The 13,750-nt window shown below is 39.5% G+C and overlaps 1 protein-coding gene across 3 annotated transcripts in view; it reads right to left on the bottom strand.

Moving 5' to 3' along the window:
• DLGAP1 (discs large homolog associated protein 1) overlaps positions 1 to 13,750 on the bottom strand; it is a 521,097-nt gene that overhangs the window by 162,680 nt on the left and 344,667 nt on the right. For all 3 annotated transcript variants that reach the window (XM_015562696.1, XM_006761853.2, XM_006761854.2), the window contains one exon: positions 6,191 to 6,405. In XM_015562696.1, the coding sequence (XP_015418182.1) occupies positions 6,191 to 6,405 (215 nt within the window). The remainder of the gene's footprint in view (positions 1 to 6,190; positions 6,406 to 13,750) is intronic.

Genomic DNA, 13,750 nt, shown 5'->3' with positions numbered 1-13,750 from the left:
TAGGACATCCCCTAGGGCTCCCAGTATGTGATGAGGGCAAGCTGGGCTGAGGGACCCCGCCCCCCCTCCCCCGCCAGTGCACAAATTTTTGTGCACCGGGCCTCTAGTATATAGATAAAATGGATTCAGAGATGAGTTCTCAGTAACCTGGTGGAAAGTTTATGGAAGGAGTTGTTGCAAAGAGAGGCAACAACTCCAAAAGTGGCAGCGAGACAAATCGGTCCATTGCAATCATTCAAGTGAGAAAGAGCGAAGTTCTAAAGCTTGAGGAAGTGAGAAGTGAGCTGCAATGGTTCAAGACTGAATTTAAGAAACTGGTAATTTGGTTCACAGAAATGAAAGAGTCAGGGAGAGAAGTGATGTACTTCAGCGGTAGTGAATTATTCGGGTGCCTGGAAATCTCATTTTCTTGTATGCTTAGATTAAAAATAGAGGATCAGTGTACCCGAGAGGAACACAGCACTGGTCTTATGCTGAAGACTTAGGCTCCATGGGATGGGAAAATCGCACCCAGAGACATGGGGCTCCTTACTTGTAAAGTGGGGGAAATCTCATGTGGTGATTAAATGGGAAAACAACAACAACAAAAAGGAATGTAAAGCTGTTAGCACTCAGTCAGGCACTCAGAACCTTATTCAAACTTACATCTTTCTGTCATGTTTCCTTCTCTCTAAACCAATCTGAATTTTCCATTTGTTTTTCACCTCCTTCAGAGAGTCACATGCAGTTTTCCCCTCTCTGAGGTCATGATCCTTGCAGGTACAGTTCAGTCCACACAGGTCTCTTTCCCAAATTGGCTTTCCTACAGAGCACTTACAAAGCAAGGGGCCAGCGTGGGGTACAGACTGCACTATTACCCACACCCACCTCATAAAGAAGGAGGAGGTTTTTAAAAACAAGGCATGGCAATTAGGGGCTGAATATAATAGACAATTTCTCATTTCAGTTTTGTATGTTTTGTTTTTAACTGGGCTTATTTCTAGCAGGGGGTTGAAAGGTATTTAGATAATTTGTCTATGAGCTACTGAGTGAGTTTCCATGTTTTAAACTTTTTTAAAATTTCTTATTTTGGAAGGGTGGGAGAGTTGGGTGAATAGAAGATAATAGAAGAAAATACATGATAAGGGAAGGATGGGGAATTGTCCCGAGTTTCTATCTCTGCAGGTGTAAATGCATAATTTTGAAGTGTCAGACTGTTATTTTGTTCTTCCGCCCACTGTGAGGAGCATTTGCTATTGTATGTTACAGTTATACTGAGGAACAGGTAGAGAGGAATGGCAAAACATTTGGGGAAAGTGGAGAACAAAGAAAAACAGAGACATTTCATACACGAAGGAGAAAGGTGGACTGATACACATTGCTATGTTCTTAAATACGGGGAACTCAGATAACCCTCAGGGAAAAATTCCTCATGGTCCCATCTTTATATCACCTCCCTCCCCCTCGCCCCTCCTTTTTCTGGGAAGAGAAGGAACATGAGGAGCCCTAGGTGGGTAGAAGGGGCATGTGGAATGTGAGGAACCGGCAGAGGACACAGTGTGTCTAGAGAGAAAAAGGGAAGAAATAAACTTAGGAAGCTAACCAAAAAAAGAGACCCTACAGTTTGGGTTCTTGCTATAGAACGGACTCATTTTAAATCTCCAGAATTAAAGGCGAAGGAGAACATCCTGTGTATCTCTTCTCAAATGTCATTTATCAATACCACTTCCTTTTGTCTTCAAATAGTAAACTATTTCTTCTGTGCCTCCTCTTTACAATTGTCCAAATCAGTGCCTTTAGATGCCTCAGAGACCATGTAGACAAGGGCTAGCACACGGGGAGTCACTGGCCAATGAGAAGCCGGGGCTGTAGCACTGCGTTGGGAGGAGTTCTGAGCCCCAGTGGGATGCTGCTCAGTGGGAAGGATGCTGAGATGGCTACTGCTGTCTGTCCCTGACCTGGCTGGGAGCCTTCTAGGTGGTGCCGTCTACACTTACAGCCCAAGCCTCTCATTTAACTGGGGCCGGGATGCACAGAGACATTAATCCAGTTGCCAAAAGCCACAGAGCTATTTAGTATCTCACTAACTTATTATTATTTTTTTTTAAAGTGTTGTATCAGGGAGAGAATGAGATTAAGAGAATTAACGATTCTGAAAATGAAAAACTATCTGCCTCCAAGGCATTTAGGATTGAAAAGAAACCTTCCTGAAGCCTTTTGTTAGACACTTTGTCAAAATTGTTAGGCACCCTGCTTGGTCTTCTCCAGAGCCAAACACGCACAGAAGCCTGGGGGCCTTCTCGCCAATTTCAGAGGCGTTTGCAAGTCTGTGTGTCAGAGACTGTTTCTCCCAGGAGGTAAGTTTCCTTCATGCTTGGATGAAGGGATAAAGAAGAAGGAAGAGATTTTAAGGTGTTATTTGCCTTGGATTAATGGACATTTAAATTTAGCTTTAGAATCTTTTAAATGACAACTCACAAATATTATTTTAAAAAATTCTTCCTTTTCACAATATATTGAAAAAAGAAAAACCACCACAAAAATCTTATCCTAGATAAGATTTGGACATGCTTTTAACTAATCATGATAGCAGGCAGTAGTTTTAATTTTAGAATAAATGGCATATCATAACAAACCTAAGGAAAAGAGTTCAGTCCTTTAACAGAGCCAAGCTGGAACTCTGGCCCTCAAATCTCTCCCTTACTTGCCTGAGAATTGACTATTAAACATTCAGAAGGTATTTTTGAAAATAATAATATTCTTGGATGATATGTCATTTAGGTTTATTGTTAGAAAAGGAAGGCTAGTGGTGAGGGGAAGGGGCTCATTGCGGCTGTGGAAGAAGAGAAGGGAGTGAAAGAAATAATGGTCCTCGGAGAGTAGCTACGGGAGTTTTACAGCCCAGAGGTGGAGTTCACTGCCTCAAGGCTGCCTCTGACTCTAGAATGTTCAGCTGACCTTTGGCCTTATGTATCTAAAAATGCAAAAACATTAAGTAGCTGATGAAAACCATCTTCATAAGTAAACCCTCAAGATGCCTTTGGAAAACAGCGAAGGAAAAAGAAAAGAGAAAAACAATGTAAGCGAGTGTAGGAGTACCTTCCCTCCAACATTTCTGAGAAGATGGGAGTTGAAAACCTCAAACGAAATGTTGCCCCAATCTCACTTGGCTAATTTTAGTTATCTTGGTTCATGGCTATGAATCATCCCTAAAGCTGTGAATTGCCGAGGAGGAAGGAGGAAAAATTGACTTAAATGTCAGAGCAGTAGGAACAAAAATATAGTTTCTTTTTTGGAGAACTAGAATTCCAGAATATGGGGATCTTTTTTCTTCTGAGGAACTAAATGCTTCAAACTTCTAGAAAAGTAATTATCTCCAGTCAAAACATCATCAAGGAATAAAAGACAGCATTAATTATGAGTGATGTCATAGCCCAATTTTTGCCCTCAGAGTGTATTTCCTTTTTCTTCTTCTGCATCTCTGTAAATCCTATTGAACTAGAAATCACTAATGATCCTATGTATTTGAGTATGATGGAAGCTTAATATACAGACTGTAATGAGAGATGGCGCTCTTAAAGCAGGTGAGGAAGAAATGGATGGAGATAAATATAACTATGGGAAATAAGTCCGGGGAATGAGATGGTAGCATAGAAATGAAAGACATATTAGAATGGTCAGATGCTGTCTTGCCTGCCAATGAATAGGCAATCAAGAAAAGGTATTTCCATTTAAGAGGTGTCCCCTAGTAAAATGGCTATTGCTTTGAGTTTCTACAGGTTTAGAGGAAGGAAGTAGAAGTCACTGACTCTGCTCAATGACTAACTTCATTGTGTGAAGTGCTGACCCTCTCTACCATCAGCTTAGCCACTGTCTGTGTAGTGGTCTCTCTTTGCTCTTAAAGCTTGTGAGCAGTGAAAGAAATATATGCTAGTTGTATTAAAAAGAGCTATTAAAAAAGGACAAATCAATAAAAAAATAAAATAAAAAGAGCGATTATGTAGAAGACAAAATGAAAAAAAAAACACTTCCAATGGCTTGGGAGCTGATTACTCACAGCTCCCAAGCTCTGAGGAGAGTAGCTAATAGGTATAATTGTGAACTTGATTTCTGCACATACCCCTGTCCCTGGCCTCCTCCGAGCTCTCTCCTCACGTGCCTTATGGCTCTACTCCTTTCTGCTCTCCTCATGCCTGGGTACCACTGTGAATAGCAGCAATCACTGTATTTCATCACCCAAGATGTATACTGTCATTCAGCCGATGTGATAAATGCATCCCTCTAGGTAAGCTAATGGGATACTAAGGAGGTGGATGGGTCTCCGGAGGTTGGAGACTCCCACGACTTGGTTTTCATATTAGGAAACTGATATCTTGAAGGTCCAAGTGACTTTATTGCCCAAAGTTTTCCTTCTTTGGCATCTTTTGGAAGATGCCAATGCCATGACTACGACTATGTATAATTATCTCTAGTGGAGAGATACTTTAAAATCCATAGAAAATATTTGCCAGAAGGGTCCTTAGCTAGCCCCATTTCATACCACCTTGGACCACTGCCTTTATTACCTATCCAGTTCTTTTCACACGGAGTATATTTAATTTTATGAGCTTCTGTGAGCTGTGCCAGAGTACAATAAATACCGGTTTCTGGTTTTCATTTCCATAATCAATTTTTACCTCATGTGGCGGTATTTGTTATGGGGTGAACTGTGTTCCCTACATAGATATGTCCAAGTCCTAACTCCCAATACCTGTGAATATGACCTTACTTGGAAATATGGTCTTTGCAGTTTAATCAAGTTAAGATAAGGTCACTAGAGAGGGTCCTACCCCAATGTCACCGGTGTCATAAGAAGACAGCCACATGGTGACAGAGGCAGAGATCAAAGTGCTGCAGCTACAAGCTAAGGAATGCCGGGTGACAGGTGAAGAACAGAAGCCTGGAAGAGGCCAGGAAAGATTGTCCTCTACAAGTTTTAGAGTGAGGCTTTGCTGACCTTGACTCCAAACTTCTAGTTTTCAGAACTGAGAGATAATAAACTCTTACCGTTTCAAGGTCGGAGTATGGCACGCCCGGGAAATGAACACATGCAGACATAAAGGCAAAGAGGAGGGCAACTGGAAGCCAAAGGAAAGGAAGGAGGGCTTCCTCTCTTGGGATGGGTTACTCATGTCATTGGTTCTGCGTGTTTTTTATTGAAATGATCCATAGTGGTGTCACAGGCTCCATTGAAAAAATATTGATAAGGGGACGCTCCCTGTCCACTTCCTTAAAATATAATGTGACATGCTATTTAAATAAATTTCCACCATAGAATGGTTGGTTGTTTTTGAATGTCGTAGGTCATAATCTAGTTTATTTTCCTTTGGGAAAATTTATGTTTTACTTATTATGTCTTTTAATATCTTATTTTGTAGTGTTTATAAATGCACGAATAGCAGTATGCATTTCCTCAAAACATGTAATCAAAGGCACTTAAGAAACACAAATTATCCGTAATATATTATTTAGGTCCAAATGATGAGCTACATGATGCTGTGTTCCAAGCTCGGATTTACTTCTGTAAATCAAATTAAAAATTAAAATTTCAATTTCAGTAGTTGATTTTGTAAAGCTCTTCTCTGTTTACAAAGGGCACATGTGGAGGTAAATATTACTTATATCATATTTTTCAAAACAAAAAAAAACATTTTAAGGTCTTACAAAATATATTGAGTGACCAAATTTAAAAATGTATATCAAGAACCTTCACATATCACCCAATTTTAAAACATGACCACATTCTAGAAGCTTCTCCAATATAATCTGATCTATTATATTACTCAATTATCTGAACAGTTGAAGGGTCTTGTAAGGAAGAGATTCCTCATAGATTTAGTGGTTAAACAAATGTCCAAGAGTTGGGGTACATGGATCTTCTCATTAACCAGAAATCTTAATTTCTTTCAGAAGCCAGTCTGGATTATTTCAAACTGTTCATTTTGGAGATTGGGGATTCAGCTTATGTCCATGCATAGTACACCCGGATGCCCTTGTCTTTGAAAGCAAGTCAAACCCAATGTCAAAAATCAATAGACCAGTCAATGTATCACAATGCTCCATGGATAGAATGTTTTCTGTCCCATTTATTCTAGGCATCACACAATCTGATCCTAGGTAATAATATTAGAAGGAGCTGGACTACCAGACGTATAGTGTTAGAAACACTTACTTGAGTGTGGTGAGTTCTGTAAGGGATGGCTGAGTAGCCTTGAGATAGCTTTCTCTTCGTGCAGCAACTTTGGGAGACGGCTTGGGACTTGTGTCCGAGTCACCACTGTCTTCATCTCCCATGGCTTTGATATAGCTGCCACTCCGCATTCTTCGGCATGGAATTTCATCATCTTTACCTCGAGGGGTATACCCTGTCCATTCATCTTGAGGAACCTATTCAGATATAAAAGAGATGATTCATTTTTTATAAAACCCTACATTTTTATTTTCTTTCCTTTTTTGGGGGCTTTGACCCAAAAACTTCAGATGTTAACTTTTCAATAATGGCATTTTACTATAACTGGTTTGAAAATAATTTGAATACATGGAAATCCATGTCTGAATGTGTATTAGGAAAAATGAAAATCATTGGCTCAGATTTACTTATACCTCTCAGTTTTCATGTTGAGAATAATTGAGTCAGGCATAACAATACCATTGGAAAGGAGATCGGTTTTATTAGAGTTTTTCAATTATTTGTTTTCAACTGACATTTAAAATTTAAGAAAGGCTTTTTTTGACATCTTCCTTGAACCCCTCAACTCTACTATCTCATATCCGATCTTTCTTCTTCCTCAACCAGTGGTCTATACCAGCTGCACTGATTTCCCAATCACCTGTTCTTTCTGAACCCTCTTAATTTGGATTCAGCCTCCAAATTAAAGGTTACCAATGACCTCCTCATGAAAGCTAGTGGCATTTTCTTACTTTAAATTATTCTTGCTCTACACACACACACACACACACACACACTCTACTACCACCACCACCATCACCACCACCACCAGTACCTCTTAAAGCAGCGGTTCTCAACCAGTGGGTCGCGACCCCTTTGGCGGTCAAACGACCCTTTCACAGGGGTTGCTTAAGACCATCCTGCATATCAGATATTTACATTACAATTTATAACAGTAGCAACATTACAGTTATGAAGTAGCAACGAAAATAATTTTATAGTTGGGTCACAACATGGGGAGCTGTATTTAAAGGGCCAGAAGGTTGAGAACCACTGTCTTAAAGAGTTTCTCTACTCACCTGGGATAACTATTACTGTACTTATCTGAATTGTTCTTTTCCTCTTGCTTTGCTGGATCCTATTCTAGTCCCTAATTGGGGGTACCACACAAGATAATGTTCTCAGCACATTCCACAGCCATTCCCTCTGAGTTCAGCAGAGCACTACACTACAATATAGAGAGCTTCTTTATGACTGTTCTTCGCTTGCTCTTAGATTTTCCACTTCAACATGGACTCAACTTAGGTTCTCATTCTTCCTCCACTTGGTAAAAGACATGAATAATTACCACTCTTTATACACATTAAGAAGTGACAGCCTACAGCACATAGGGCTTAATTTAAAAAGAAGGGGAGTCTGGTTCTTGCCCTCAACATGTTTACAACAGAGATGAGAAGACAAAGCATAAATAAATTTGAGAACCGTTCCAAATCAACGTGTTAACAAGTTTAAGGTATGGTGCCATAAATGGAAACTGGCCCAATTTGCAATGCGAAGTTAAAAAGGTATTTCATATTTTGATGCTAAACATTTACTGATTATCCATTAGATAATACGGTGTTTCATTACTAACATTTAACTATGCTAAGCAATTTGTTTATAGGGTCTTATTTCATTAATACAACAACTCTGTGCATTTTTCAGCATTTCTCGGATGAGAAGCAGGAGCTCAGATAGCTTAAGAAATTTGCCAAAGAACATATAGCTACTAAATGGCAGCACTGGGATCTAAAGTATTTTGTTTAACACAACAGATCAGAATTTACTTACTCCCAACATATGATACATACAGATATTACACATAGATTTCTAAATGTTATACAGGTTCTAAGACGTGAGAATAGATGTTCCACGTCTTTCTCCCTTAAGTTATGAATTTGACTATATAATTTGAAAGCTAATGTCTAGAAACATCAGATTAAAGAGTTACTACTACTCATGGATCAGAAAACAGTTGTTTATAAGTTCTAATCCTGAAAAGTACTAAAGAAGTATGATTAAGTTTCACTGTGCAGCTTGTTTATTTTATTAAACAAATTCTTAAATCATGTTCCCATATGCAGGCACTGTTCTAAATGTTTTATAAATGTTCACCCATTCATTACTCAGTGAGACGTGTGTGGTAAACCGATGTAACGGTAAGCCCCAGTGGCCGAGAGAGAGCGGGTAGTATTACTATTATCCCCATTTTACAAATGATGTAACTGACTCAAAGTCCTGGCCACGGAGGGCAGGGTTCCAGCTCACAGCTCCGGGGCCTTGCACTTGATCACTGTTTGATGCTGTCTCTCTAGGCTACAATCAGTAGTTCTTAGGGAACCGAACACTTATGGTCCCAGGGCACCTTTGTAATCCATCACATCTGATGCATTTGCCATTTATCACTTATGGTAGTAACAGTGTAGAGTTTTTACTTTTTTAGCTAAAAAGCATCAGTGTCACTATAGCAACAGGGGACATTTCTTAGGGAAATTATAAATGCTGAGAACAGTCTTGTTTTTCCCTTCAATTGGCAGATGACTCACTGCAAAGATATGATCATGTTCAGAACCTCATTGTTGACCTAGTAGTTAAATTTAATAATTAAGTTAGTACAGCTGAGGGTCATAGATGTGCCCACGACATTGCCATTTCTCAGTACTGATGCGCAATTTGTCAGAGACTAATGACATATTGGCTTATATCACTTATGAAACAAAACATGGATAATTTCTGATTAGGTGTTTTCTCCAAAATCAGTTTATGGCCGAAACTTAGACTTGGCCTAGAAACAGGCTGTGATTATTAAGAAGGGAATCAGCTGGGTAGTATTTAATCTGTAGATCTTTCAATTAAACATCATTTTCAAATGACTGCAGCTAAAAAGTTGTATGTAAGTGACTTACATTGGGATGGAATTTAAAAATTAATGTTATTTATACACCTAAAGATAGCCTAGAACAAGATTACATATAAAAATGCAGAAATCAGTTCTAGGAAAAATGTAAAAAACCCCCCCACAAAAAACAAAAATCAAGACCTTGGAGAAGAAAAATACTGTTGCTGAAGTTTAAGTGCCAGCAAAATTGTTATAATTGCACCATAGTTTTTATTCCGAGTCTCTTACATTCTAGAGTAAAAGGGAAGACAGTGGTTGGGTACATAGTTTTCAAAGAAAGCATACAAATTTGTAAGGCGTTTAGAGCATGAAATATTATCCCCTTTTGATTGAAAAGAAAGGAAACTCATAGTTACAGCTACTATTGTGATCTATTCAAAGGTTGCTATGTCTTCCTGCTTCAGTTGCACAGGGAAAAATGATTTAGGGAAATTAAAAAAATTTTACCTTGCAACTGTCTGTGAAAGCCTTTGTTATTACTAGTCCTAGCAGTTTAAAGAAATGAAAGTCGGCAAGAGAAGGAAGCTGGAGCAGATAGGAAAGCAGCTTGGTCAATTGTTCTGCTTGTCTGCCCCAGTTTAGGAGGTGGTTGGATCCAACAAAACCCGCTAATAACATATATGTAATAACGGCTAAGTTTAACAATAGCTATGGGTTAGAGAAAAAGAGGATCATTAGCTTTTTTATGTATATGTTTAAGTATTAAAATACCAATGGAGAGTTTTATTTTTTTTTATAAAATGAAATGAAGATTAGTATGGATTTTTCTATTTCGATTATAGCTGGTCTATAACTTAAACCGCATGTCATCATTCAGAAGTACAGAAGACCTGCCTCTGACCAAGGAATGGCCACCATCAGTGCTATCATTCTCTTATTACAGGATGAGGATGTTTTATTAACTGAAATAGAGTCATGGGCACTGAGTGATAGCCATTCAAATGACGGCGACAGTCCATTCAGACACAGAGAAAAGAAAAATTAAGCCGGACATAATGAGGCATGCTTACATTTCCTCAGTCTCCCTCCCTTTCTCTCCTTTGCCTCTCTCCCCCTTTTCATTTGCCCTTGCAAGTATTTTCTGCCTGTTTATTTTCTGGCCACTGTCTGCGTGCCAGGAATATACAGCAGTGAACAGTACAAATGTTGATCCCATGTTATTGAGCTTACATTCTATAAGGAGAACAGGAAGAGACAGATAACAGACAAGTACACAATCATGAACAAGGTAATTTCTGAAACCATAAATGCCTTGAGGAGAGCTCGGGGAAGGAGTTCCAGGCAGCGGGATCAGCCGGGGAGAAACCTCTAGAGAAGGAATAAGCTTGGTGTAATCAAAGCCTAGGAAACGTAGGCCAGCTGGCCAGAACCCAGGGAGCAAGAAGGGGCAGCGCAGGTCTCACAGGTCCTCCGAAGCCCACCTTAAACTTCTCTTCAAGGCTTAATTCCCAAAGCTCCCCCAACTGCTCCTGTCTACACTGATTTCCATTATGAAATCTGTTGCATAGATCATCTACATAAGGGTCAGCAAACTGTAGCTCACAGACTAACTCCAGTATGCCATTTATTAGTAAATAACGTTTCATTGGCACATGGTCATAGCCCATTCATTATGTATTGACCATGGCTGGTTTCCAGGTATGGGGGCAGAGTTGTGATGGAGATTGTGTGGCCCAAACCAGATCCACATGTTCCATCTGAGTTCTTTGGCATTTGTATACACTACTTGTTTGTGTTTTTGTGTCATCTCTCCAAATACTCAGTAAACTCCCTGAACTTGGGGGAGCAGTACTGCTGAAGGGTCAATGTGTAGGCTCTGCAGTTAGACTGCCCAGGTTTGAATTCTCGCTGGGCCAGTAACAGGGCACTTTCATGGTCAAGTTAACTAAGTCCTCTATGCCTCAATTTCCTGGTTCGTTCTCCACTCCATAGAGCCATTTGTGGATTACATAAGGTAATGCCCACAGGCACACAGGAAGTGCTCCTGTTATGGCCAGTGTTATGGGAGTTGTGCATGATTCCCAGCACGCAGCATGGCACCGAGCGTACAGATGCTCCTGGATGATGGATGATATTGGCTTTCCAAGAGGTCTGATGCCATGTTCAAGTTTCTCTGGTAATGGAGGGGCAGAAATAATTGAAATATAGTAATCAGAAACTTAAATTCCTAATGTATTATCTATTCCCATCATTTTTAAGGGAAAGTCCCCATCAGGAAGTAGTGCACAGCTCTTTGCCCTGGGACTCATCTCCATCTTGCTGGACTAAGGGGGAACCTGCTTCCTTGGGCCACTTATCTTGCTTGGCTTCCAGGTGATCAGATCTCAAATGCTTTCTTCTGGTTCACAAATTAGAAATCTTGGGAAGAAGAAACCTCCAGGGGAACTATTTTGGTATTTGTATTTTTTAGAAACCTAGAGCCTAGACCTATGCCTTCCATAGATATGAAGACTGTCAAGGCCAACTGCTGGGGCACAGAGGCTCTGGGCTCCATGACGGTTCTACTCTGGACAGCTCTTAGTCTCAGAGGTCAGGGAGGGAGAGGTTGGAAAAAGTAAAGGGGGCAACTTCTTGCTGTTCATCCTGCTCTTTCTAGGGCCCAGTACAGTGCCAGAAACAGACCACATGACACTGAATGAATTCCAACACCAGCTTTGCTTTCACTCACTGCATTTGACCTTGGATAAGTCACTTCATCTCTTTGACTCAGTCTTTCAATCTGTAAAATGGGGATGATAACAGATGTTTAATGAATATGGATAATGTGTGTGAATATAGTTGTTAACTTCAAAGCACCATACAAATCTGAGAATGAAGATTAGAAATCTGTCTCTTCATGTCTACATGTTAAGTATGGTCAGCTGTACCATCTTGTGGGTTTAAAAGCAGTGACATTTTACCTGACAAACTTCTAATCATTCAAGTAGATATTCTAGCATGAGAATATAAATGCAAATAGAATATATATGTAACCCCATGTAAAAATAGAAATATTGCACAATATAAAATTATAAATATAAACATTTCATCTATATATCTATCTTCTATAGTAAACATTTGTTCTCCCAACTTGGCCCACAGGCACAAAAATGTATTTATCTTTCTTCTAAGACCTTTGGAAGTGGACTGTCCTCTGGAGCAGCCATATTCCTCCCCCACTCCTCCCAAGGCTTCCCCAAACTCAGTTGAATCAGGATCACACTAGTTCTAGGAAACCTGTGAGCCTAAGCTATAAAAAGCTGGAGGTCCTTAAAAATATATTTCCCATAGGGAACCTTAAAAGATGATATAATTCAAGGCAATACCTTTTATCTGAATGCTTCAAAGACTTTGCTGATTTTGGGGGGAGGGGGGGGTAGTGGTGGTCCTATTGCCACTCACTTAATAAAGTTTTCATTTAGATAGACAAAGTACTTTTTACCCTTCTTTACCTTTCCTCTAAGCACCAAATACATTTTACTGACTCCAATACAAACCCCACAATAATTTTTGTACCACTAAGAAAGAAATGAATGTCACCAATTAATTTCTGATATACCATAGGTTGTATGATACATTCCAATATCAAAGATGCTAAAATGTTGCTCTGGCTGGTGTGGCTCAGTTGGGTGGAGCATCATCCTGTACACCAAAAGGTGGTGGGTTCGATTCCCGGTCAAGGCACATATCAAGTTTCAGGTTTTTTCTCTCTCTCTCAAATCAATTTTTTAGAAAAGATGCTAAAATGTTAAAAAAGGATATTAGAATCAATTAAACACCCCCTTAAAGAATATGTGCAAAAGTAAGAACAAGAAATGGACATATTCTGGGACAGTAATTATAAACTTAATGTTCATGTTCTTAGTGACAAAATTAATAGTAATAATTAGCATTCATCTATAGCATGCTTTTGAAAAAACATTAAGTATAAATGCAACATAATGTTTCATGATTCTTTTAACTACCTTGAGAGATAAGAAGAGTAAGTGCTATAATTTCAGCTTGTCAAGTAAAGAAAGTGAGGTCAGAGAGGTTAGTAGTTAGTCCAAGTGGCACTGTGCCCAAGCTGGGTCTGCTGTACACATTCCAGGGATTTCTCACCCATATTCTGATCTTAGCTATCTTGTAATAACTATTATTTCATGGTCATCTAAAGAACACATTTCAGATAAGAAAACCACTTTTTAGTGTTTAAAGGTCTTTCTGGAGGAAAGAAATAATAAAATAAGTAAGAATTGCATGCTTTGAAATAAAAACTTATGAGAAATACTATTTCAGACACGGGAAGGCTTGCCTTGAAAAGGCTCCTTCAAAGTACACATGGTTTGAGTCCGCTTTGGCTGGGCTGCAGGCATAAAGTGTAACTGAATGTAGATAGAGTCAGACATTCTGTGCCGATGATGGTCTGAGAGGCGGCGGCTGGGGGATGAGCCATGTGTGAGTGACTTCTGGAGATTGGATTATCTCAGGATGGGAAGTTGGATGGTGAGGTCTGGAGTAATGAAAATGCGTGAGATTTTGGGAAATCTGAGAGCCACAAAAGGAATGAAGACACTTAGAACGCCGGGACAGCTGGAATGGAACATATGTCCTGACAAATACCAGGGAGGCCAGTGCAATTCTGTGAGCAGCTCTGCAGTGTAGGG

The sequence above is a fragment of the Myotis davidii genome, unplaced genomic scaffold (assembly GCF_000327345.1).
Source record: "Myotis davidii unplaced genomic scaffold, ASM32734v1 scaffold96, whole genome shotgun sequence".
Classification (NCBI taxonomy): domain Eukaryota; kingdom Metazoa; phylum Chordata; class Mammalia; order Chiroptera; family Vespertilionidae; genus Myotis; species Myotis davidii.
Note: the sequence above shows the minus strand (reverse complement) of the source record. Positions and strands in the feature narration are given on the sequence as shown.